This window comes from Cryptomeria japonica, chromosome 10, assembly GCF_030272615.1.
Source record: "Cryptomeria japonica chromosome 10, Sugi_1.0, whole genome shotgun sequence".
Lineage (NCBI taxonomy): Eukaryota > Viridiplantae > Streptophyta > Pinopsida > Cupressales > Cupressaceae > Cryptomeria > Cryptomeria japonica.
The window spans coordinates 25656114-25680130 of NC_081414.1; the positions used below are offsets into that span (position 1 = coordinate 25656114).

At 37.5% G+C, this 24017-nt stretch overlaps 1 protein-coding gene across 3 annotated transcripts in view; it reads left to right on the forward strand.

Annotated features, from left to right (window-relative positions):
• The first annotated feature begins 18436 nt into the window (after nt 1–18436).
• The window catches only part of LOC131044292 (probable serine/threonine protein kinase IREH1), a 51016-nt gene continuing 45435 nt past the window's right edge, over nt 18437–24017 (forward strand). Inside the window, exons 1-5 of one of the 3 annotated variants that reach the window (XM_057977590.2) lie at nt 18438–18762; nt 18851–20314; nt 21144–21214; nt 21374–21553; nt 21752–23107. In XM_057977590.2, coding sequence (XP_057833573.2) covers nt 19390–20314; nt 21144–21214; nt 21374–21553; nt 21752–23107 — 2532 coding nt within the window. In that variant the 5' untranslated portion in view covers nt 18438–18762; nt 18851–19389. Of the gene's footprint in view, nt 20315–21143; nt 21215–21373; nt 21554–21751; nt 23108–24017 lie in introns of all 3 variants that reach the window. The other 2 variants (XM_057977591.2, XM_057977589.2) reach the window with 2 other exon arrangements.

Genomic DNA, 24017 nt, shown 5'->3' on the forward strand with positions numbered 1-24017 from the left:
TTCTAGACAATGCTTCTTGGCAAGGGTCTAGTTTAATGTGATAACTGAAGTTTAACTCATTTGTCTTATGCTTGGGTTGATTTTGAACATCATATTTACTCATACAACCTACAAAATAACCCATGCATCATCTAACTCCAAGCAATAATTTATAAATAAGTACAAATTGGAAACCATCACATGGTTTTGGAAAACCATCAACAAGACCAAGAGAGGCATGGTGCCCAAATAGTGAAGTCACAAAACCTAACACTCTTGTTGACATTTGGTCTCCCAATTTTTCATATGACTAGTCAAGATTCTAATGCAGCCTCCCTCTTACATGTTATTATTCACCATAAGAATCTATCATATATAACCCCGACAAAGACTAGTCAAGATGCTCCAACACACCTTCAAGATGTTGACACATGGTAAAAATTTCAACTCAACATGGAACTTTACATCCTCATGCAAGGAAAAAATCCACTAAAGAACAAAATTAATGCCACCTTCAAATAGGATACCAAATTTTCAAGGTGAAGAAAAAAACACTAAAAATGAAATATCAACACTAAAAATATTAACATGTGGACATTTAGATTGCAAGGTTGAGACATCTTATCCTAAAAGCAAAAAGTATCACCTTGTATATTAATTCCCTTAATATCATTATGCAATAAGTATGCACATACAATCATGACATAACTCAAGGATTGAGGTGCATTAAACGTATAAATTTCAAGTGTAGTATAAATTTCATGCTTGTAATCCTAATCACCACACTAGGGTTTGTCGTGTGTGTGAAGTAGGGTACCTCCAGCTGCAACACAAACACTCAATAGATCATTACAAGCATGGTTAGCAAATTGAAATCAAACGAAAGATAAACTATCACAAAGTGACCTATCATCTCTTAAGAAATGCGAGTGTGGATTTGCTCTCAGATCTAGATGAGCAATCCCAGTGACTTGAATACACCTAAACGAAGGATTTAAAAGGATACGATATGCAAGCTAGATGAGTGTATGATTAAGCTAGATTCATCCAAGAAGCTAATTAAGCTAATGATATGCATGATTATGCTAAATGATGATGCAATTAAGCTAGAATATGATCAAATTAAGCTAGGTCTAAGATGCAATTGCCTATAATAACAATTCTCTAAAATGACATGAGATGGGATGTGCCTATAATAACAATTCTTAAGATGAAAATGAGATGGGATCCTTTGTGCTCCAAAATGGGGGATATTTATAGAATTTCCAAGGCCAAGGGTGAGGTGGCAGGAATCAACGGTCAAGATTGAGTCTGAAGATATCAAGGGTCGAATTGGAGGAGGTTGGAGAAGAGGTTGGAGGGAGGAACACTTGTCATATCTATGGTGACAAGTGTCAAGGAGCCTTGCTCACAAGAGGGCAAGTGTCCAAGGGAGGAGACATGTGGCATAAGTGCCATGTGTCTCAAGGGGAGAATATCCACCCCATAGGAGGTTAGGATAAGGAGGTTAGGATGTGCAAGATAGGATAGGGTTAGTTAAACCCAGGATTAGGTGAAATGGGTTAGGTTAGGGGATGGTTAGGTTAGGTGGTTATAAGTTAGGAGGCATGTGGGTAATTTGAATTTAAAAATTCAAATAATAGGAAAAGGCTAATTAACTTTCAACAACTCATAAATCGATTTATTTTAATTAATTAGGAGATTAGAAGAAATGAATTAAATGGGGGGATGATTAATTAATTCAAATTAATTAATCAAAGGGAGCTATTGAAATGAACCTATTAAATAAATATAAGTAGGTGAATGGGGGAATTTAATCAAATTGCTAATGAATTCAATTAAATTGGGAAGGGGGATTGATTAAATAATTGCTTATTTGATTAATTATCTTCAGATCATTTTTAGGTGTATATAGGATTAACTATTCATGTTCTTAGCAAGTTCCTAGATTCTTATTGTCCACAACCTTTAATTTGGGTTAACTATCTCCCACTTAGATACACTGCAGATTCTTCTAATATTTTTTCACTTATCACCATTGCCTTGTGTTTCTTATCAATAAAGTCATCCTTGTTGCATGCCCTAGATCTCATCTCTTGCGTTTTCCAACGTCTAAATCAAAATCCATATCCAAGAATAGAGAGACCACTCATTGAGAATGTGAATGGACAAACCTAGCATTAAACAAAATATGTAGAAAACTCCATCACTAGATATCTAATCAACATAAACCATGGTATATATAATAATGCTTCCTACACCTAAATCTAGAGAAGATCACATTGAATTAATCTTTTTTTTATTTCTCATGACAAATCCCTATCCTATCTTCACACGAACACTTTATCGCCCCATCACTGCCTAATAAGTCATCCCCTTATCAAGCACCATTGATATTTTCAAGTCTCCCTTATTAGAACCCTTGATTTTCTAGGAAAATCTTGATCCCATATCCTCTCCTTCCTTCTCTCCTTTCCTCGTATCTATCAACCCCTTAGTTCATTTCCTAGTTAGTGACTCAATTATCTTCCTATCTTATATGCATAATGGAACTTCATTTGAAACTAAAAATATAAAACAACTCTAAGTAAATAAAATAAAATAACTCTAAAGAAAATAAAAAAGCTCTTTATATCCCCTCTTAATGGGGCTCTAGAGATTAATCTGCTTGAAAGTTAACTTCGATGGAGCCTCTAAAGGAAATTCGGGTTCCAATGGTAGAGGTTGTGTGGCTAGGGATCATATAGGTAGAGTGCTTAGCAAAAAAATTAAATTTTTGGGTGTCATAACAAATCATGATGCAAAATTTTGGACATCATATCTCGGGTTAAGATGTGGTGTAGAACTGCAAGCAAGTAGATTACACTTGGAAGGAAACTCTCTCATCACGACAAATGCAATACATAAAAAAGAGACACCCAATTGAAAGCTCAAAAAATGGCTTAATTCAATCTAAGACTTAATTTCCAAATCCAAGGAGTTCAAAATATCATTTTTTTAAAGAGGGGAATGAGTTGGCTAATGACTTGGCCAAGAAGGAGATGAGATAGAGCATGTTTGTCCAATCAAGGAGGGTGGGGATGTGTTTTGGTGGATGGTATATCTCCATTATTACTACAAGTGAATATGATAAGATGGGGGAGGCTAGATAGTGTGACTCCCTAGAGGTAAACGTACAAAATGACGAGGGTTGGTTGTAGGATATCCTTCCCCTTTCCATCACAATAAAACTCTCTTTGACCCCTTAATTGGGAATCATTTGATGTTTGGCTCTGCTAGTTAAGGTTTTTTCAAAGGTGGTGGATGATATCCCATGATTTGAACAATTGGCTTGATCTTGTTGATTCTCTAGAAATCTTTCTTTGCCAATATGAATTGGGTGATAGAATAATAATGGGTTTTAGTCTCAAGGCATTTTGCTTTTACCATTCATGAATATATGGGTAGATGTGAAGTGACAAAGGAGCCTAAATATTGATTGCATGAGTGTGTAATTTTATTTATTTTTATCGGTAATAGTGATTTTTATTAATTACTCAGGATTTTGAGTTGGCCCGAACCAGGTGGTGCTACAATTAGGGAGCCACCTCCCCAGATCCATCACCCCCTTCGAGAGGGGGGTCATTACAATTGTTCCCATCCTTACCCCGCTTACCCTTTTTACGCTTCACCTCTATCCATCCATTTGATTTGGCATCCTCCAAACATTTCAACTTTTGAAAATCCATTCCAATCAACCCCTTACTATCCCAGCAATGATTCTCAGATTGATTCCCCTCATCCAAGCCTGTATTTAAACCCCTATGAGAGCTAGGACCTTCCTCCATCAACTGAATACCTCCAATAGCATCTTGAAAGGAGCTGCAACCCTCAGGAAAAACTCCCTCGCCAACCAAACCACCAGCCATATCTTGCCCTTCATTTGAAAGTTCTGGAACCTTCACAATAGAATCATTGATCAAACCGCCAACATCCTAGTGAGATTTTAGAATCTCAGCCACCTTCTCCACCGTGTAAGATTGGGGGGTAACATCCTTCCACCATGAAGCTAGACTCTGTTGGCATTATGTGAACTAGTATGAGGACATAATGATATTGTGTGTTGTCATTGATGTCAATACGATGAAGAGAAGAGAACCGGTATAACACTTTGAACCGGCATTTGTGCCAAAGTGAAGCGGTGTGTTTGTTCAAGGTGAACCGACATATGGTTATGGGAACCAGAACATGGAAGCGTTGTATGACTACCGGTTGGTAGTCTCAACTTCAGGGTTTTCGGTTGAAGTGCTTCAAGCTTGTGTAGCTCAACCGGTGACTGTGTGTGATGAGTTAGCATGATAATGATGAACAGATCATGTTGCCACATTATAAGCCCTGTGTGCGTGAAGGATCTTGCATGAAGGAGATTGTTCCTATCTACCTCGGGAATGTGTGAAGTCTGTAAATGGTGATAACGTGTGATGGGTTATCAGCCGCCATGAAATCGATGGAAAATGAACGATGGAGAATGTCTTGAGATTGGATCAAGACTGTTGCATTTAATGTAGTGTGCTCAATGGTCAGGATTGAACCATTTGAATTCCTTAACCTAACAAGTTTAGGGTTTAGGGTTTATGCTACCGACCTATCCGTTTTCCTATAAGGTCGATGTTGTGATTCTTTTTGAGGTTGTTGGCAAAAGTTGTGTGTGTGTATCCAAGAGAAGAGATACGTGATTCTTGCTAGACCAGAGGAGAGAAGTGATACCTACAGAGTGTAAGTGCATAAGGTGAAGAGGAGCTTAAGAGGATCTGCATTGGCATTGAGTGTTCTTACCATATCATTGTAATACCTGTTGATCTCTAACCACCTCAACAGTTGGAAAATCCCTTAACAGGGTAGCTTTCACTGGCTTGCTATAAATCCTTTAACAGGGTGACTCAAAACCATTGAGTTCTTGAAATCCTCTAACAAGGTAACCTTTAACAAGGTTTAACCCTTAACCGGGTATTCTAGCCATCCTTTAACTGGGTGATCCCTAACAAGATCGATTCCTAACAGAACCTATTATATCAGTCTTTAACCGGACAAGGCTCCTAACATAGCGGACTTCTAAAGAGTTCAAAAACAAGCTTGTGGGTATTCACCCCCACCGTGGTTTTTCCCAGTTGGGTTTCCACGTGAAAAATATGTGTGTCATGTGTGATGTCTTCTTCATGTGATGCTATGTTGCTTTCTATCAAACGGTGAATCATGTTGATCTAGTTGCTTATATATATATATCTTTGATGGTAGATTACATGTTCATGCATTAGGATGAAATGGAAATGAAGTGTTAGATTGTATGAGAAGATAAGTGTCAACCGATTTATGCTTGTCTCAATTATTCTAGGTTTTGTCGGTTGTACTTTGTTTAAGGACCGGTGTTACTGTTTGTCTGTTAATGCACAGTGTCTGGTGACAAACCGGTTTAAGAGTGTGTTTTTGTCTGTACTGATTCACCCCCCCTCTCAGTACCGGTTTGGTACTATTCGTTCATCATTGAGTTATCAAACTCTTCACCCTACACTTAGCACAAGAATCGGCATTATGTCCAATCTTAAAACATCTCCTACATCTGAAAGGAATCTCTTCATAATCCACTGACTGTAGCTAACTTCCCTTTGAAGTAGAAATAGAGATCTCCGAAGGGAGGTCCATGGACATATCCATCTCCACCAAGACACGAGCAAAAGTAGTATGAAGTAAATTAAGAGAGGCATCATCAATCAATAAAAACTTACCAAGGGAGTTCCCAATAGCTTCAAAACATGAGTCAAACCAGTATTGCAAAGGTAGGTTTGGAAGTCTAATCCACATAGGAGCGCGATCAAAATATTCTGACTCTGGGTTGAAAGTCGGATGCCATGGTTTAAACATCGAAGGATTATTGTCCTCCCAGCACCATTGGCTACCACCAAGGATTTTATTTCTATCCTCCACAGTCTGAAACACCACAACAAAAAAACCTCGAGCATGAGGGTAAATCTACACACTGTCATCCACAATGGGCTCCCATTGATAAAAGATCCATTTATGTAGAGCACCAAGACTTGGCCAACAACCCCTAAAATGCCCAATAAGCCCTAATGTCGAAAAAATGAGCTCATTATGATCAACCTCTTTCTCCACCGCCTCTGACAAAGATACAGTAGTCGACATGGCCAGGACAGCCGCATTCGAATTTGAGGGGCCCTAAATATCTCTACCATGGGGAGACCTCCACCTATTTGGTAGCGGGCCAGCCTTCTGATCAAGCATTGCATGGGGTCGAGACTGGGAGCAGAAGCCATAACGACTGTCATGGGCATTTGAAGCGGCTGCCCTAAACCCCTGTCGCTCGTTTGGGGACCCAAACCTGCCTAGCCTTCACACTCTGCCACCTCCATGCTTTACCACAGATGCCCAACTAACAGTGTCCCACTCGGAAGGGAAGCCACCACACTCCGCAGGAACCCTAACCCATGGAGCCACCAACAACATCGCAGTGTTGTTTAACATTAAGAAGACTTTAAATTAATGGTTTATCACGAGTGTGTAATTTTTAGAAGTACGCACGTGAAGGGAATGGTAGAACATATAATATACCTCTTTTTAGATCCTTTGTTTTGGTCGATAATATCAGTATTTTATTAATATTATATCAAAAAAGAATTACAAAGCTATAATTTTTCAGAATGTATACGGTCTCTGTGAAAATAAAATTATAGAGCCGAATGAAAATTCCCTACCCTGCCATCCAGAAACTACATCACCATACTGTAAAATGTCTCCTTTCATCAAATTTTCCATCCACAACTATCCACTTTACACATTAACCAGTACACTGTGACATAACGACACTAAACGGATTTGGCCGCTTTGTGAGAAAATTCAGAGAGCCAAATTCACAAACTACCAAACAATGCATTTCAGAATTATACCATGTGCATCCTCCCTGCAAACACATTCTACATACCAAACCCTAACCACCCCTTGCAGAATATACATATTCAAGACAAAGCCATTACACGTTTTTACAAAATTTCTCATCTAAGTGGCTATCATACACAAATTACATTACATATGGGAAAAAGGGACCCATAAGACAAAAAAATTCAAACAAACTAGTATAAACAAATAGACATTGGGGACCATCGTGCAAAGTCTTCAAAACTTCGGTCGCCCACGTTCACTCCCCGTTCATTGCACTTGTGCTCTTCTACCTCGCCGCCTCCTCCTTTGTCGCGCTCCATTGTCACCACCAGCATTACCCACCAGTACCAACACTCCACCACCCATTGCTTCCCTCTAACGAAGGAGGTTCTTTAGAGAATCCCATGCAATTAAAGCCTCAACTCGACGTTCATCCCTATTGAAACCCGTTGGCCAATGCATGAATGTGACAAGTTTATGCAACTCTGCCATCCCCGGATCCTCCAAGCCCTCACTGAAATCAAACCTTGCGCCTGGAATAGCCCATTCAAGTACCAAATTCAGCCCAACAAGCCATTCATCATCAAGAATTGACCTCACCACCCACTAAACATTGTTTGTGGAGTCACCCAATTCTAGACCCCAAGCAACCAACATGGTAACCACATCCATATTCGAACGAAATCTATGTTTCGCCTCTAGAAAAACCTCCCCAAACAACATCTCCATCACATGGATGAATTCATCATCCTTAATTTTGAAAAGTCGTTTCATTCTTAGTGGCAAGAACTTATCCAAAAAATTCAACTTGAGGTCTATCAGTGTATAGAAGAAAATTAGCCTCCATGATAACTCCGCCACCCCAAATTGTTGCAGATAGGTTTGAGAATGACATGATTTCCTTGGGCCGCCAATATAATGCCACCCGCACAAGTGAAGTCCCATCAAGGTATAATTTCCTTTACATCCTCATTAATGTCATACTTATGAAAACAAGAGGCACCTTAAAATTCATCCAGGGGAACGATAGACAAATATTCTATACGTACTTCCCAACCCTTTCAAAACCAACCACCCACTTTGCTAAAGTGTCAACTACATCATTAGCCGATCGTCGAACATGACCCACGCGATATTGATGTACCAAAGCCAACTCATTACGAATAATTAAAGAATCGCCTTCCATATTCAAATCTTGGAAAATTGCATACTCTTTCCAAACCAAATTGCAGTTAATGCCACCATTGCCTCCACTATGTTATTCGTCTCATCCTCAACCCATTTCACTCCAAATGCTAGAATATTACCTTGCCAATCCCGTGCCATAAACCTAATGCTTGACGGTTTCAGATTACCTTTCGAAGCCCCGTCAATTTTTTTTTTATCCAACCCTCCTCTGCCTTACTCCATCCTTCCTTTTTCTGTTTATCATCACTCGGATTCACCCAATGATGCCCATTCATGGGCCCTCTTTTTAGATCCTTGATGACAAAGTGATGACTCATATTTCCTAAAGTATGGTGGTGTGTAAAGTGTGACAACAATGAACACATCTCTGCATTTGGTTGGTAAGAAGTGCTAAATGTCTTTCCTCAGAGAGGTGTTTGATAAGAGGTTAAAATGCATTTTCAAAACTAATCATGACCTCATTATACATGCAGTTAAGGTGGTTTTAGGGGATGAGTTCATGAAAGAAAGTCACTAGCATAGGGTTAATATAGACATCTCGTCCATGATCCTTATGACGGTGATAGATGTTGGGTAATCAAAGGCTATGACAAAATTGATGTGCAAAACATTGATTTAGAGTAGCTTTTCAAAAGAATTGGATGATGTGTTGGAAAATGTCAACCTAATGATGGCGGTTCCACTTCCCAAGGATTATTATGTGCTTAGGCATCAGGGAAGGGAGGTTGCTAAATATCTAATGATTTCATTCTTTGAATCCTTCTCTCTTTCCTAGGGGGAAGCTGGCTATGGAGAGGAGTGTGTTGTTCCTAAAAATGATGTCGGGTTTGGTTCTAGAGGGGTGTATGGGTTGGTTGCTTAAGTACCTTAAAAAGGATAGTTTGATGGGATACAATGAAGAAGAAGAAGAATTTGGCATGGATATAATTGAAGAGGAAGTTGGGTCTGGTAGTGTGGGTGTGGGTAAGGCTATGGTGGAGGATTTGGTAGTATGGTCGAAACTTTAATCTTTTTGTTTATATGTTTTCTCCATTTTATCACTAGAGAGGTGTTATGGGTGAGAGGTACCACCTATTAATAGTTTGTATTTTTTTGTTCTATGATGTATTAGGGTAGGCAGTTTATTGATTTGGACTAGATATGAAGTTTCAGATGATCATATCCTCTTTTTATTAATATAATGGGTGCAACCCTATGCTACCATTAGCTTATAAAAAATTCTCTTTATATAAAAATAAAGTAAATAATGTAAATAAAATAAAAAGATTCTTAAGTAAATAAATTAGATGTATTTAAGATATCTACACTACTAATAAATTTACATAAGGTATTTAAAAGATTAATTTTTATAATTATATAACTAATATGATTTTAATAATTTACACTGGCATATGCTTCATAACTACATCTATCTAAATATGTTGAGATGTCGATGTTAAGAAGCATTAATCTTTAGATAGATTGATATATCTCGATATTTATAGTAAAATGTATTTAAGATATCCATGTTATTTTTACTAGACTCTACATTAAAAGGTGTTTATAATATTGATACATGTTATTTTTGCTAGACTCTAAATTAAAAGGTGTTTATAATATTGATACATGTTATTTTTGCTAGACTCTATATTAAAAGGTTTTTATAATATTGATACATGTTATTTTTGCTAGACTCTAAATTAAAAGGTGTTTATAATATTGATATATGTTATTTTTGCTAGACTCTAAATTAAAAGGTGTTCATAATATTGATACATGTTATTTGCACTAGCATTGTATATTAAATACACCTATATAAAAGAGATTGGGAATACTAATATATTTTGATGTTTTTTGTTAGATGTATTTGAGATATTCATGCTTACTTTTGCATGATACTTCTTCTTTTTAACCATCCTCAATCATACTTTGAAGGTGATGAGTCTAAGTCCTCTAATATAGTACTTGGTAGCATACCATTAGTGATGGTATTTATTTTTGCTAGTGCAGGTATGCCAAGTCTCAGAGAATTTTGGATCTACAAGTGACAAACAAATTTTTACTTCCATCTCTAATTTCTTTATTTGGTTTAGTGATTGCATCCTTCACCCACTCAATCAATTACGTCGTGGTTTGATGCTTCTCACCTATTGGCATTGTGACCCCTAAGTTAGGCACGATGCCATAAACTACTTGATATTTGTATTATTAATGGCTTTAGTTTTATCTAATTAAATCTTTAATTGTATTGTGAATTGTCGCTAGTTGATACAATGCACTAATCTAATGTAGCAAGATTATTGCAAGTATTTTACACCTTAATCTATGTATCTAAATCCTTATGGTCATTTCTCTGTTTTTTTGTGTAGCTTGGATTTATTTTTTATTTTTAAGATGTGTAGCTTGGATTTTTATTATTCATACTATAAGATTATTTTTCCCTTAAGGTTTTGTCTCACATATTACTAAAGACTCGTTTGTTTTAGTAGAGTTTTAAATGCTCTTTCCAATTGAGTTTATATATATACAATTAGTTTCTATTGATGTATCGTTTTAACCATTCTATCCATAGCTTCTTTTAATGCAATATTTGTATTCATCAAGCCTTTCTTTTCATCACAACTAAATGCATAGATCTCCTATCTCTAGTTTCTCAGGTTGTTAGGAGGTGTGATGATAAATAAAGTACATATACTTCACCTAAAAGCAATTTTTTCTTAGTCCACTTATTATCTCCATATCTAATCTCCCACAAACAAGTACATTTTGTTGGTAGACCTTTAGTAATGTCCATTTTCAACATAGATGGGGGTGTACATGAAATAAGAATATCTAGAAGTTGTCTTGAACATTTGGTGACATTTTTGAGTCTATTGCCAATAGCATCAAGAGACTTGGTTTTCCAAAATTGTATCAACAAATAAAGTAATCTCACACACAAAAATGCAGAGGAAAATGAATCTAAACTTGGATCAGGTAGGGAATAAAGGCTTACATAGATAAAATTGTCTTGAAAATCCTATAAACATGGCTATAGGATAAATTCCTTATCTTTTAGAGAGTCAAGTTTTAAAAGAAAAGTACCTTAAGCATAGGGATGTTTTTTTAGCTTCTAGGAGCTTCTTCTATTGAGAAAAGATCCATGCATGACAATCACACAATTTTAGCCAAAATTGTACAAAAAATTACAAGTCATAATAGGTTTTATCAAGTGATCTTGCTTAGTAACCCCATATTCTATTTTAATGTCCAAGGAATGAGTAGAAGGACATAAATTAACACAAGTAGTCATAGAAAGCATAAAATCTGAAGGAACCCTTGCCTCACACGATATAATGTTTCTGCTCTAAAGGATAGGGGTTTGTGGGGGTTGTAATTGCCACCCACCTTTTTCTTCATAAGAAACATTTTTTTTGGCCCAAAAATGCTAGTCCAAGTATTACTATGATCAACATTTTGAGGAGATACTATTGGCACATGGATCAACCTACTCAAGCTATTTGTAGAGAAACGATGCATGAGCATAGAAGGTCATTTGTTGGGCTAGATCTCTGGTGGAGAACTTAAAAATCCCAAGTGAATCTTGATCCTCAACACAACCTACACAAAACACTCCAGAGGAGCCAAAAACATATCCAAAGCCCTCCTATTTTTTAAGTAAACATAAGAGAAAATAAATTGAAATCTATGCTAGTTGAAATATATATTATTATATATTGTTTCATCATTTTAAGTTGTTATTAATTAATCTATATATAATTGTGTGAATTCCTTAAGTTAACTTAAATTAATACAAGGAAATCATTTTTCTTTATAATATTTATATGAATATTTTTTTCGATATCTATTCAAACTACTGTATTCACATAGACACATAAATATGTAAGCAATATTCTATAAAAGATACGTAGACATTATTTATTTAAGAGCTATTTTATTTTAGACATTATTTATTTTATATTTTGTTGAAGAGCTATTTTATTTTCAATAATATTGCAATAAATTATAAAAATTATGCTCAAATTAAAAAAGACAAAGGAAAAAAAATCCTTTGACTTTTATTATAAGAGTTATTTTTTTTAATGTAAATATACATTTAAATATCCATCCATACCACTAAATAGATGCACACATATATAAGAAAAAACATAAGGATTATTTATATTAATAATTACTTAAGAACTACTTAATTTTAAATATTTTTTACTTCTAAGAGTTGTTAGTGAACAGATTTTGCTCTTTGCATTTAAATGATTAATTTTAGGACTCTATTACCTTCTTTTAAGAATAAATGGTTCATTGAACAGTTGGGTCGGCGTTTGTTCAATCACCTCCCTCTGAATTTTTGCCTAGGTACAGCTCCCTATCTAGATTTTTCATAAAGTATGTTTTTGTTTTTATATTTATATCCAAATGAAAGCTTTTGACCAGAAAGCGTATAAGGCCGCCTATATCATTCTTGGATGAAAGGCTATAACTTTCCTCATATCTCATAAATAACGGAAACTATCTTCTTAATTTTCAAAGTATGTAATTACAGTAACTGAAACAAAGTTCAATATACTTCTTCCAAATAAAGACGAAAGCACCCACAAACATGAATGCACCCACAAACATGAATCTTTTCCAAAGTAATCAACACATTCAAAGGAAAGAGCATCAGAGGAATAATGAAAAACTGCAATGAAATAATCAAATACTGTTTCTTGATCGGATAAACATATGCAAAGACAAGTTATCCATTCGGATTCAAAATTCACAGATCTTTCTTCTCCCCAAAAACAATATCACCAAATTTCATATATATATCTTTATGTAATCAAAGACATAACGATACATCTGCTAATCTTTTTCCACCACAGATTTCAAGCATCTGATCTCTCCTTTGATTAGGAATAAGAAAATACAAAAACAAACACACGTTCCAGTTTTCTTTAAAATCAGTTACTAAAAATCTAACCCCTCTACCATCGATTCTACTTAATTTATAGTCTAAACGGGGGGGGTCTCCCTGAAAACTCGACCACTCCCCGATAAAACAGTTCTGAAACCAACATAAAATATATTGGGACAGTTGTCCCAAAGTTTTTGCATAACTATGAAAAATGTTTTGTTTTTTAAATAAAGAAAACAAGCCCAAAGCAGATGCACTATGTTATATCTCATCATCACCCTCTTCTCCGTCTTCGCGAGCGTCATGAGCAGCCGTGAGTTCTTGGATCATTGATTGGCTTGGGATTTTCATTGCATTAAGCTTCGCCTTTGCCACCTCTTTATTCCACCTGTGTTGCACCATTTTCTCTGAGTGCTTTGGCAACTGATCATTCCCAATGAATACCATTGATTCAATCCTAGCCACTTTGGTTATATCCTCCGGCGTGAAACTACTCCTAACTCTGATCTTCTCCATGTTCAACCGGAACGACTTGACTGCTTCCTGTGTACTTGCCCCGCAGATTCCTAGTTCCCAGTCATAATCGGGATTAACCACTTTATTATCTTTGACAATACTGCTCTGCAAATCCTGGAGTTCATAGATGGAGGTTTTTGCATCCGCAATTACTGACTGAAAGGTGAGCACCCGCCACATGATAGTCTTCTTAAGCACGAAAATTTGGCATTCATCAGATACCAGCTTAATTGAATGTTCTATGAGAAATCTGGTAGTTCCATACTCTTCGATTTTGGTAAACAGAGGGAGGACATTTTGCCATTTGTGCTCTTCTTTCTCCAATGGTGCAAGCTGATTTTGAATTTTAGAAATCAGGCCCTGTACCTCATCACACAACTTCCGGGAGTCGGTAATGTATTTCTCACCATCTTTGATCACTTGTTCAATCCATTTTTCAACTGCTTCAGCAATGCTCTTAGCTCGTTGAACTTGATCCATCAACTTCCTATTTTCCGGAGAAGTTGGGTCAAAATTCTCAGTGGCATGGGATATTGACATTGCTCCAAGGCAACCGATGCTCTCGATGAATTGAGCCAAAACACTTATATGTCTTTTAAGTTCTCTTTTCTCCCGTCCATCCTTCTCTGACCGGGTAAGCATCTTCTTCACTAATACTAGAAAAAAATGGTTATCTGTATCCCTACTCATCTTTCCCAACTCTACCTTTGTTATTTCGAAGTCATCAGAACCGACCTCTTTGTTCTCATCTTTCGGTTTGTAAGAAGCAATTTCTGCCATCCATTTACCAGTTTCCTCGTCATTGTTTAGGTGCGCGGTGGTCTTGAACCTCTTTGGCTTTGGATTCTTCTCAGAGTACTTGGCAACCATCTCCTGAATTGGAATGGTCATAGGAAGAGAGCTCCTTTTCTTGTTCACTAAGGTTGTTAACCATTTAGGAGTCGCAACAGAATGAGAAGTTCCTTCAATCATTTTTGGGGGTGGCGTCATTGCTACAGTCACCGTTTGAGAGTCTAGAGCACAAGCAACTTCACCATCCAAATCTTCAATTTCAAAGATCTGAGCTTCAAGTACGACATCTTTGGCTCCCATATCCTTGACCTAATCCATCCTCTTCTGGGCAAAACTACGTGATCGAGTATGCCGAGGGGTACTGAAATCCAGAGTTGGGCTAGGTCTGCGTCTAGGCTGAGCCGACTTGATTTCCTTACCTGCACGAACATGAGCACTGTTAGAAGGACGTTTTGGTGAAGACATACTTCTCGTAGAAAGAGGCTTGGCGTCTGGCTTCATTGCTTTCTTCTTGGTCACCCATGCCACTGTTCTGTCCAAAACTCGTTCGGTTCTCAATTGAATGTCATCATTTTCGTCTTCATCCTAATTAATTGAGGGCATTTCAGTCTCTGTGTGGGCTAAATACCCTGGTTCAAACAGTTCAAGATAATCTTCTTCAAGCCCTTTAATATCTATCTTTATTTGTAGAGAAATAACCTGTTCCAGCACCAGTCTCATATTTTCTCTTTTGGAGACTTCAAGTTCATCTGAACAGTCCTCCCAGAAATCTTCTAATTGTGGCATGGGAAGACAAGGCATTAAACCGAGGCTCCGAGAAAATCCTTTGTTGTCAAACCCTTTTCTTTCAGCATATAGAGAGAAATTAAAATTTCGAAGGTCTGCTCCTATACTTAGTGCATCAGACATTGAATTACAGGATAACACTCCCAAATGTATTGGAAAATGACCTTCCCACTTGTCCTTTGGCTGTGCCTTCTTGACCACGGAAGTCAGTTGTCTGCATACTTCTGCTAGGACAAAACAATCAAAACATAAATGCGGAAGCTTGAAGGGTTCCTCTTCAAAGCCTCCCACTCGTATATAGCAAAAGCATGGAAACTGGATATAAAAGCTTCCGAACTTCTTAATCAAAGCCTGCGCCTCATCTGAAATCCATTTGGCTTTTGTACCTTTCAGTTCATGACACATATCGCCCAAGAATGCATTATGTACCATTCTGAAATCTTGTAGGGCATTGTCCTTTTGTAGCATTGGATAAAACTCATACACCGAAACATCTTCCTCAGCGGGCTGCTTGGGTATGCCGGTTAACTCCTTAACACAGGCCAGACAATACAAAAGATACGAGGACATGAAGAAATTTTGTTGAAATTGCTTGGCTAGACTCAACTGCTCTTTCATCGAATCAACAATTAACTCTGCCCAATCCAGATATTGTTTTCCTTCCAGAACTAATTGTACATAGCAATATATCCAATCATCAAAGCTATAAGCTTCGGTAGAACCTCTGGCTCGATGTAACAGAAGCATTACATCGTGGATATGCGGCAACATGTGGTTCTTGTTAGGATTTTTAGGCAGTCTAGAACCACCTCTCTGAGGGACTTTCAACCAGTACTTCGCCACATTATTCTTGTGTCCAGCTCTATCCGCATTGAACTCACTAATTGACTAAGCAGAGGAGAAATTAGAAAACTGATAATCTGGTATTTTGAACACCGAAGCAATCACTTCGCGGTTAATGGCGAGAAGGGTTTCGTCGTTATCCCTTTTGATGGTTTCAGATACAGGGTCATATCTGGCAATACACTCCCGAACAAGCTCTGGACAAGGGATTTTCGAAGGAAAGGCTGCAGCTTCTAAAAGTCCACTACTCAAAATCTCTATACAGAAAGACTTATCAACACCCCTGAACACCTTTTCTTTCAAATCTTCAAGGTTCTCACCCTTTAGGTCAGTATCACTCACTATGGCTTCTGTGGACGCCATGCTAAAGACGTTTCCAAACAAGTGCAGGGTGGACTTCATGATTTCAAAACAAGAAACCCAAACTTGATTGCAATGAAACCAAACATCTCTATGAGAGAAAATGCAAGGGAAAACATTGGAGAGAATAAGGAAAAACTCACCTTCACAGCTATATAACCAGACGACGGCTAGCGGCAAGAAAAAATCCTATCCAGGGACAATATAAACACAAATCCAGCAGCAAGAGCAAACACAGAACACAAATGATTTTCATGCCTTATAAAGAAAGGTAATAATGCAGACACATTAAATGCAATGATTTCACAATTTCATTCCGAATGCGGCAAATTGATAGATTAGACCCCCACACGCATGCATTGAATGCATGGCGGCATACTTTAAGAAACTGCCAGTTCCTGTAACGTTCACTTACTTCGAAAAAACCAAAGAACGACATCATTTTACAATATGGTTCTGCCTCTCCATATTTAGCAATAAATGCACTTCATCGAAACATTAGAAACCATGGGACCCACCAGTATTGAACCTGTGTGAACATCTTGAACCGACTTCTTGAGTGTTCAAGTAGTTCAAGTTGTACACCACGTCAAACTGTTGACTGCTTTGCTGTGTTGAACACATTGAACATATTTGAACCCTTTGAACTTAGTTCAACAAGTTCAACACAAATATTATGTCACCGAACAAGAAAAACTTTATTAAAGAGCCGCTGCAAAAACTTAGAGAAAATGTTAGTACGAAGAACCTTTTCTGAACACTTCGGAACCTATTGAACCTAAATGAACATCTTGAACCTAGTTCAGAACAGTTCGACGCGTTCAAGGAGTACAATGAATTGTCCGAACTTGAATGAAAATGACTAGAGAAAGGACTTGAGGCCGCATTTAAAGACTCGAACCAAGGTAATATGGTATGAACTAGGACTCCAACATAAAAAGGAAATTATGACCCATTCTCGGCATGAAGAATAAATGACGCAGTAACAAGAGTTACATTTTATTCCACTTAACAACTATAATAAGACATCACTCATACTTTTATTATTAAATATTAATAATTTGACATGTAAATAAATGCAATATTTAAGTTAAGAGATTTCTATATGTTCATTTTCATATAGAAATTAGCATGATATTTATTTTTGTATACATATGAATGATGTTAGTGTATATTTTCATATAGAAATTCGTCACTCTTGGAATTATTTTTTTACTAGATAAAAAAATACTTATATTTGCTTTCTATCTTTTTTGAGTGTGTCTTACTCCACTCAATCTTTTATCTATCGTCATCTCAAATTCTCACTTTGAAGGATACAACCCCTCTACCATGCTTAGACGAATTGGGAACAATCAAATACCTTGTCCCACTAACCATCTCAAAATCACAATTCTAAAAGAATACAGTGACACCCACCTTGATATAATTAATTTCAAACTACTCTAACATTAAACATTTGCATGTCATCTAAACTTAAACATAACAAACATTACTGATCATACTCTATGATCCATCCTCAAAATATTCTTCAAAATTTCTCTATCAAATTACCTTGTAAGAGATTGGCACGAGTAGTTTATAAATTTGACTCTAAATTTGACTACCTGGTACTCCTTGCGGGAGGTACCTATATGATTTTCACAATCCATACTAATATCATTTACTTACTTTTGAATTTGATTTTTTTGGCATCAACTACTCAGATCACACTTTATGATCCATCATAAAGATATTTAGAAAATACCACAAAATTCTATGTTTTTTTAGTATCAACGTTTAACGTTTAGTATGATTTGTATGATTTGTTTAATATCAATATTGCGGATATCCATCATCATCTAGAATAGTAGAATGGATAGAATAGGTGGTGGTAAAGGGTTTGAAAGGGGGTGAGTCAACCCAGCACCGCGTAATCGCCCACATTATAATAAGACCACCGCTAAGGCACATGCAAATTCCAACATGAAAGAGCTGCCGCGCCTTTATTTTAACGATTAAGCTATTAAATATTATATCCACAATATAAATGTAATATTCTGACGGGTAGCGAGACTAGCGGGTTTCGAACGCAGCACGTCAAAGAAAAATGTAGTAAAGCCAGGTGGAAGGCAGTGATTGGGAGGGAGAGCAGAGCTATAGACAGAGAATATCCGGGGATTATTTGGCAACCAATCTTTGGAATGGTAAAATTTTGCCATTGTTAGGTAAGAATAATAAGAGGAAGAAAGAGGAGGGGGGAATGAAACGGATGCAAGTGCAAAATAATAACATTAAAAACGCAGGCAATTTATAGAATTGTTTTTCTTTTTTTGCCCCTTTTCTGGGTCGGTTGCGCCTAACGCCTAACCTGCAGACGCTGACCATTTTTATCGGATCTGATCTGATCCTTCCCTTATCATTTTGGGCCTGCTGCCGCTTCCAGATCCACCAGAGATAATAAACATTTATACATTGTCTATACACCTCGCCCCTTAGATCTTGCGCCACAGGTATTTTTGTTTCGTTTATGTTCTGGTTTTTCTTCTTGTTTGAGGTTTTTATTCATGAGTCACCGTTATTTTTCTGGTAAAAAATTAGCTCGGCGGGGGCACTGGCACTGGAAAGTGGGCTTAGGCTTGGGGTGTTTTGCATTTTGATAGCATTGTTGTTGTTATTATCGATATTGGTTTCCGAGGTTAGGGTTTTTGCATCGAGAAGTTCAAATTGCGGGCAAGGTTTCTGGGGGCATTGAGGGCAGTGGTATGTGGAATTGAGAGAAAATGTTATTGCACGGAGGCCGTTCAATAATGTTACACTCATTGGGATAGCGTATTGAATACTCGACTTTAACATGAGGGTTTGATTTAGAGTTTGGAAGGCTGCGAATATTTTACGGCATTGGGGGCAGTCTTTTGTAGACATTTGACAGATGAACAAATCTGCATTGAGTTCGTGTTGTTATGTCGCCATTCAGGCATTTCAAATGGATTCTCGCTCTGGAGGATTTTGTTTGCATATGCCACCAAGGGTTTCGATTATTCGGCTTTGCTTGCACTTTTTAAGCTGTCAATGCTGAATTTTCTTATTCAACTGTTTGGAATTTTGGCGTAGAGGGATTGTTTGGTTTGAATTCAAAGATGGTGTTTAAGGGTAAGTTTTTCTGTAGTCAGAAACAGTCCAAGCCTGAAGGAGGTGATGGCCAAAACTGCAGCCAGGTCAACAATGCATGGTCAAATGGCATTGGGAGTAGTAGCAGCACTATGGGTAGCAGCAGCAAGAACGGGAAAAAGAAAGGGGCAGTTGTCAAGGAAGAAAGTAAGAAGGAAATTAATGCAGCAGGTGTTGCTGGGAAGGATAGCAAGTGGAAGAAAAAGGAAATTGTAGGAAAGGTTGCAGGCAATAAATTGAAAGACGCCGTAGATGGTGATAGCGTCAAAGATGGGACAAATAGTAAGCAGGCTGCCACAAAGCTCAAAAAAGTTGTGACAGTAGACCAAATCCAGGATAAGAGTCCTGGGCAATCTCCAAAAGAGACAGTTGGTGATAAGTCGGGCATTGATCGATCTTCAGGTGCAGGCTCCCCCATTTTGGCATCCTCTCTTGGTCTCAATCGAATTAAGACTAGATCTGGTCCTTTACCTCAGGAGAATTTTGGTGGTAGAGGTTTTGTTAATAATTTTGACCATTTGAGGAGGTTTGTACCTAGTCTGCAGGATGGGGTACCAACAAAAAGTTCAACTTTGGGTGCTAGTAAATTGTCAAGAACTGAAAACTCTTCCAATTTGACCTCAAATGGTGGCAAATCTTTGCAAAACTTAAGTTCCTGTCATAGCAGCCCAATGGGTTCAGGTTCTGTAATTATAAATGATGACAGGGGATCACATGCTGCAAGCTCAAGGAAAGAGTCCCAGAGTGGAACTTCGCAGGATAACATTTCACTTGGCAGTTGGGTTGACATAGACAGCAACTTTGACAGCTTATCAACAGGTGGCCGATCCAGAGATGACAGCCCAGTTGTGCATAGAGACTTTCAGCTTCCTTCTGGCAGTCGTCTTCAATATGGTAAGGGTGTGTTATTTGTAACAGTAGTACAGTGATCTGAAAATGCCCTCAACTTTTAGGTAAATGGGATTGCACAAACTTGCATAGAATCATTTCCCTATCTTCTGTCGGTCATTTTCCTGTTTATCCTGTGAGATGGCTTGATGTAATGAATTTAATGCGAGCAGGGAAAATCTTAGAATCTTAAACTTGTAGTCTTGCAATAACAGTGTGTAGAGTTAATCTACTTCTAACTTGATCATATTATCAGGTTTTGATTTAGTGAGTTTTTTTATGGTGTCTAGTCAGTTGTAATTAACAATTACAAACTTATTATTGATTTGAAATCCAGACAGGCATTGCACTTCATTTGTAACAGAGGTAGATATGCCTTGCATGCAAAATTCAGTCTTGTTAATTTTTGAAAGCTGCACATTGCTATAGTTTCTCATCCTTCAGATTGTCTCTTTATACTTATGAAATCCTACAATCTTACTGTTTTCAACTTTATTAAGCATAACGTTGGTAAAGTGTTATGCTGCCTGTTCAGCCAGATAAAAATTTGATGTGATTTGTGCTTCTATGAATCACCTGACATAAACAATGTAGATTGAATGTACCAAATTTGTCTTTGGTTTAGTTGCTGCTTCTTTGTTTTTCAGCTTTGGTTTTCTTAGTCTTAGGTAATATCTTTTGCTGTTGAAATTTTACTGTTGAATAGGGACCACCCATGCAAGTTCTACAAGCTTTTCATGAATTATGAAACATAGAGGTTCAGTATATAGCTTAAGCCTAAAATGGCCTTTTCCAATTTTTGCAACCAAATAATTCTTGAAAGACCATGGTGCAGAAACAAAAGCCTCTGCATGGGATGTGCCAGGATGCAGCAGGAGCTCAGGTCCACATATTCAAGAAATAGAGGTAACAACTTGGTATTGCTTCTCCAATACAGGGTAGACTTCCATATGAGCCTTTGTTTATTTATCATTTACTAGCAGTATCCTTCCTTTGGCATTGTAAGTTCTATTTGAAAACTTTTATGGGCCAGAGTTATATTAACTGTTTAAAACCATGTTGTAGGCCACTTGTGGTGCTGCAAAAGAATCAGAATCTCCTCGCTTCCAAGCTCTACTTCGTGTAACAGGAGGTCCTTGGAAGAAGAAATTTCCCAATGATGTAAAGAGTTTCTCCCATGAATTAGATCCTAGAGGGGTTCGACCTTTCCCATTTTGGAAACCACGCAATTTTAATAATCTACAGGTCAGTAATCCTATTCATCTTTAAAATAAATTTAGTGTGAGATGATTTAAGTTTCGTACTTCTCTTCATTGTTGATTTGCAAAGGACTTACAAAATACAATCTATCCAGAAAATACTAACAATTTAAAAGTTGACTCCCCAAATAGAATTTAATGTTGTATGTTTCTCTAGATAATTCAGTGTCTTTGATTTGTGCAGGAAGTCTTGACAGCTATACGAGCCAGGTTTGACAGGGCAAAACAAGAAGTAGACTCTGACTTGGCAAAATTTGCAGGAGACTTGGTTGAAATACTTGAGAAGAACACAGAAGTTCATCCAGAATGGCAAGAGAGCTTGGAAGATCTCCTGGTCTTGGCTCAGCAGTGTGCAACAATGTCAGCAGGGGACTTTTGGTTGCAATGTGAAGGTATTGTGCAGGATTTAGATGATAGGCGTCAAGAACTTCCTATGGGTGTGCTAAAGCAACTCCATACGCGCATGCTTTTTATCCTTACGCGTTGCACACGTTTATTGCAATTTCACAAGGAGCAAGGTTTGGATGAAGATGGGAACATTTCAAGATTTCATGTACCAAGTTCAGGGACACCTTATCAGGAGAAAGAAAAGATTTCCACTTCTGGAAAGGAAGCAAAATCAACTCGTACTCCACGTTTTTTTAGTGAAGAACAAAAACCTTATAATTGGGAGGGTAGAGAAAAAGCTGTACCTTCTTTAAATATCCGTGCAGATACAACAAAATCTGATGGTTCTTCTGGAATGAGGGATCGCATTGCCTCTTGGAAGAAGCTTCCCTCTTCAGGTGATAAAAATCAGAAGAAAAGCACTACTGTGAAAGAATCATCTACTGAATTTAAGTCTGATTCTATTAAGACATCAAACAAGCAGAGAACCTTGGTGGATGGTAATCAGGCAAGTGTCAAAGCTCCAGAACTTCCTACTCTTAAGGAAAATTCTATTCATTCTACTACATCTTCTAAGCATCAGCATAGGATTTCCTGGGGTTACTGGGGAGATCAGCAAAACATCACAGATGGGAGCTATGCAATGATTTGTCGGATCTGTGAGGAAGAAGTGCCCACATCTCACTTGGAAGAGCACTCACGCCTTTGTACAATAGCAGATAGATGCGACTTAAAGGGTTTGAGTGTAGATGAACGGATGAGAAGGATTGCAGACACTCTTGAGAAGATAGTGGAGGCCTACACTCCTAAGAGTTCACAGACAACAGGAGGAAGTCCTGATGTTGGAAAAGCATGCAATATGAGTGTAACTGAAGAATCTGAAGAGCCTTCTCCCAAGCTGAGTGAATCCTCTCGTAGAGGTTCTGAAGACATGCTAGATTATCTTCCAGAAACCTATGGCATGGATGAATTGAAGGGCAATATAACTATGTCATGTAAGACTCGATTTGGGCCAAAATCTGAGCAAGGAATGACAACATCGTCTGCAGGGAGCATGACACCACGGTCTCCCCTTACTACTCCAAGAACCTGTCAGATTGACATCCTGCTTTCAGAGAGGACAAGCTTTTGTGAATACGAGGATCCTCGCCAGGTAAACCTTCTTACATTTTGTGATTGTTATCATTTTGGGTTTCACAATATCAAGTTAGCAATTCACTTAATATTCAGTGTTTTAGTAATTATTTCTATTGTGTGATTAACCCATATATTTCAAGAAGATGAATATAAACAACCTTGGTTAAAAGAATCACTAGTACAATATAAGGAAAATAATCTGCGTGAAAGCCTTAAGGCATTTAAATTTTAATACAAATTATATCAGGGTGAATCCTGTAGTGGATATAATTTTCTCAGAATATGATAAAAAGAAGTTTATCAGAAAGAGATAGTCTTGTGAGATAGTGTCATATAATATATTGGTGTGCTGATATAGGGAGGATCTGATTGTTGGTTGATGATACTAGAGAAACTGATTCCTATTTTGAAAAATTCATGCATTTAAAACTACAAGGGGATGTGTACCTGCACACCCTTCCTCTCCTCTTCAAACTTGCGTGCCTGGGACATGGGGATGGCAGGGGATTTCCTATGGTTGTTCATTGTCTCCAACATTTTGGGTGTGCATACCTGAATTGCCCTGTTTGGAGGTTCTACATCGTGGAGACGTCTTGCTGTTCGTAGGATGGTTTGGGACATCTGTCTCAGGGATGGCTTGACGTCTTCAACTTTATTTATTTATTGAAACAGTGTTTTTAACAAACAAAAGGAAAAATGTCTATCACTGAAAAGTGAACACATGAATTTTTTAAACATTCTATTGCTGCTATACTTGAATTAATGGACATTGAATATTGAATTTGATGTATCATGTCAATGTCTAAGATAGCAGTAGCCACTATCAACTAACAAAAACCAAGATTGTCACCAACATTGGTTTACTATCATGCCTAGGTGCACAAGCAAAAGAATAAATGGTTCTGATTCTGACATTTTTATTAGTC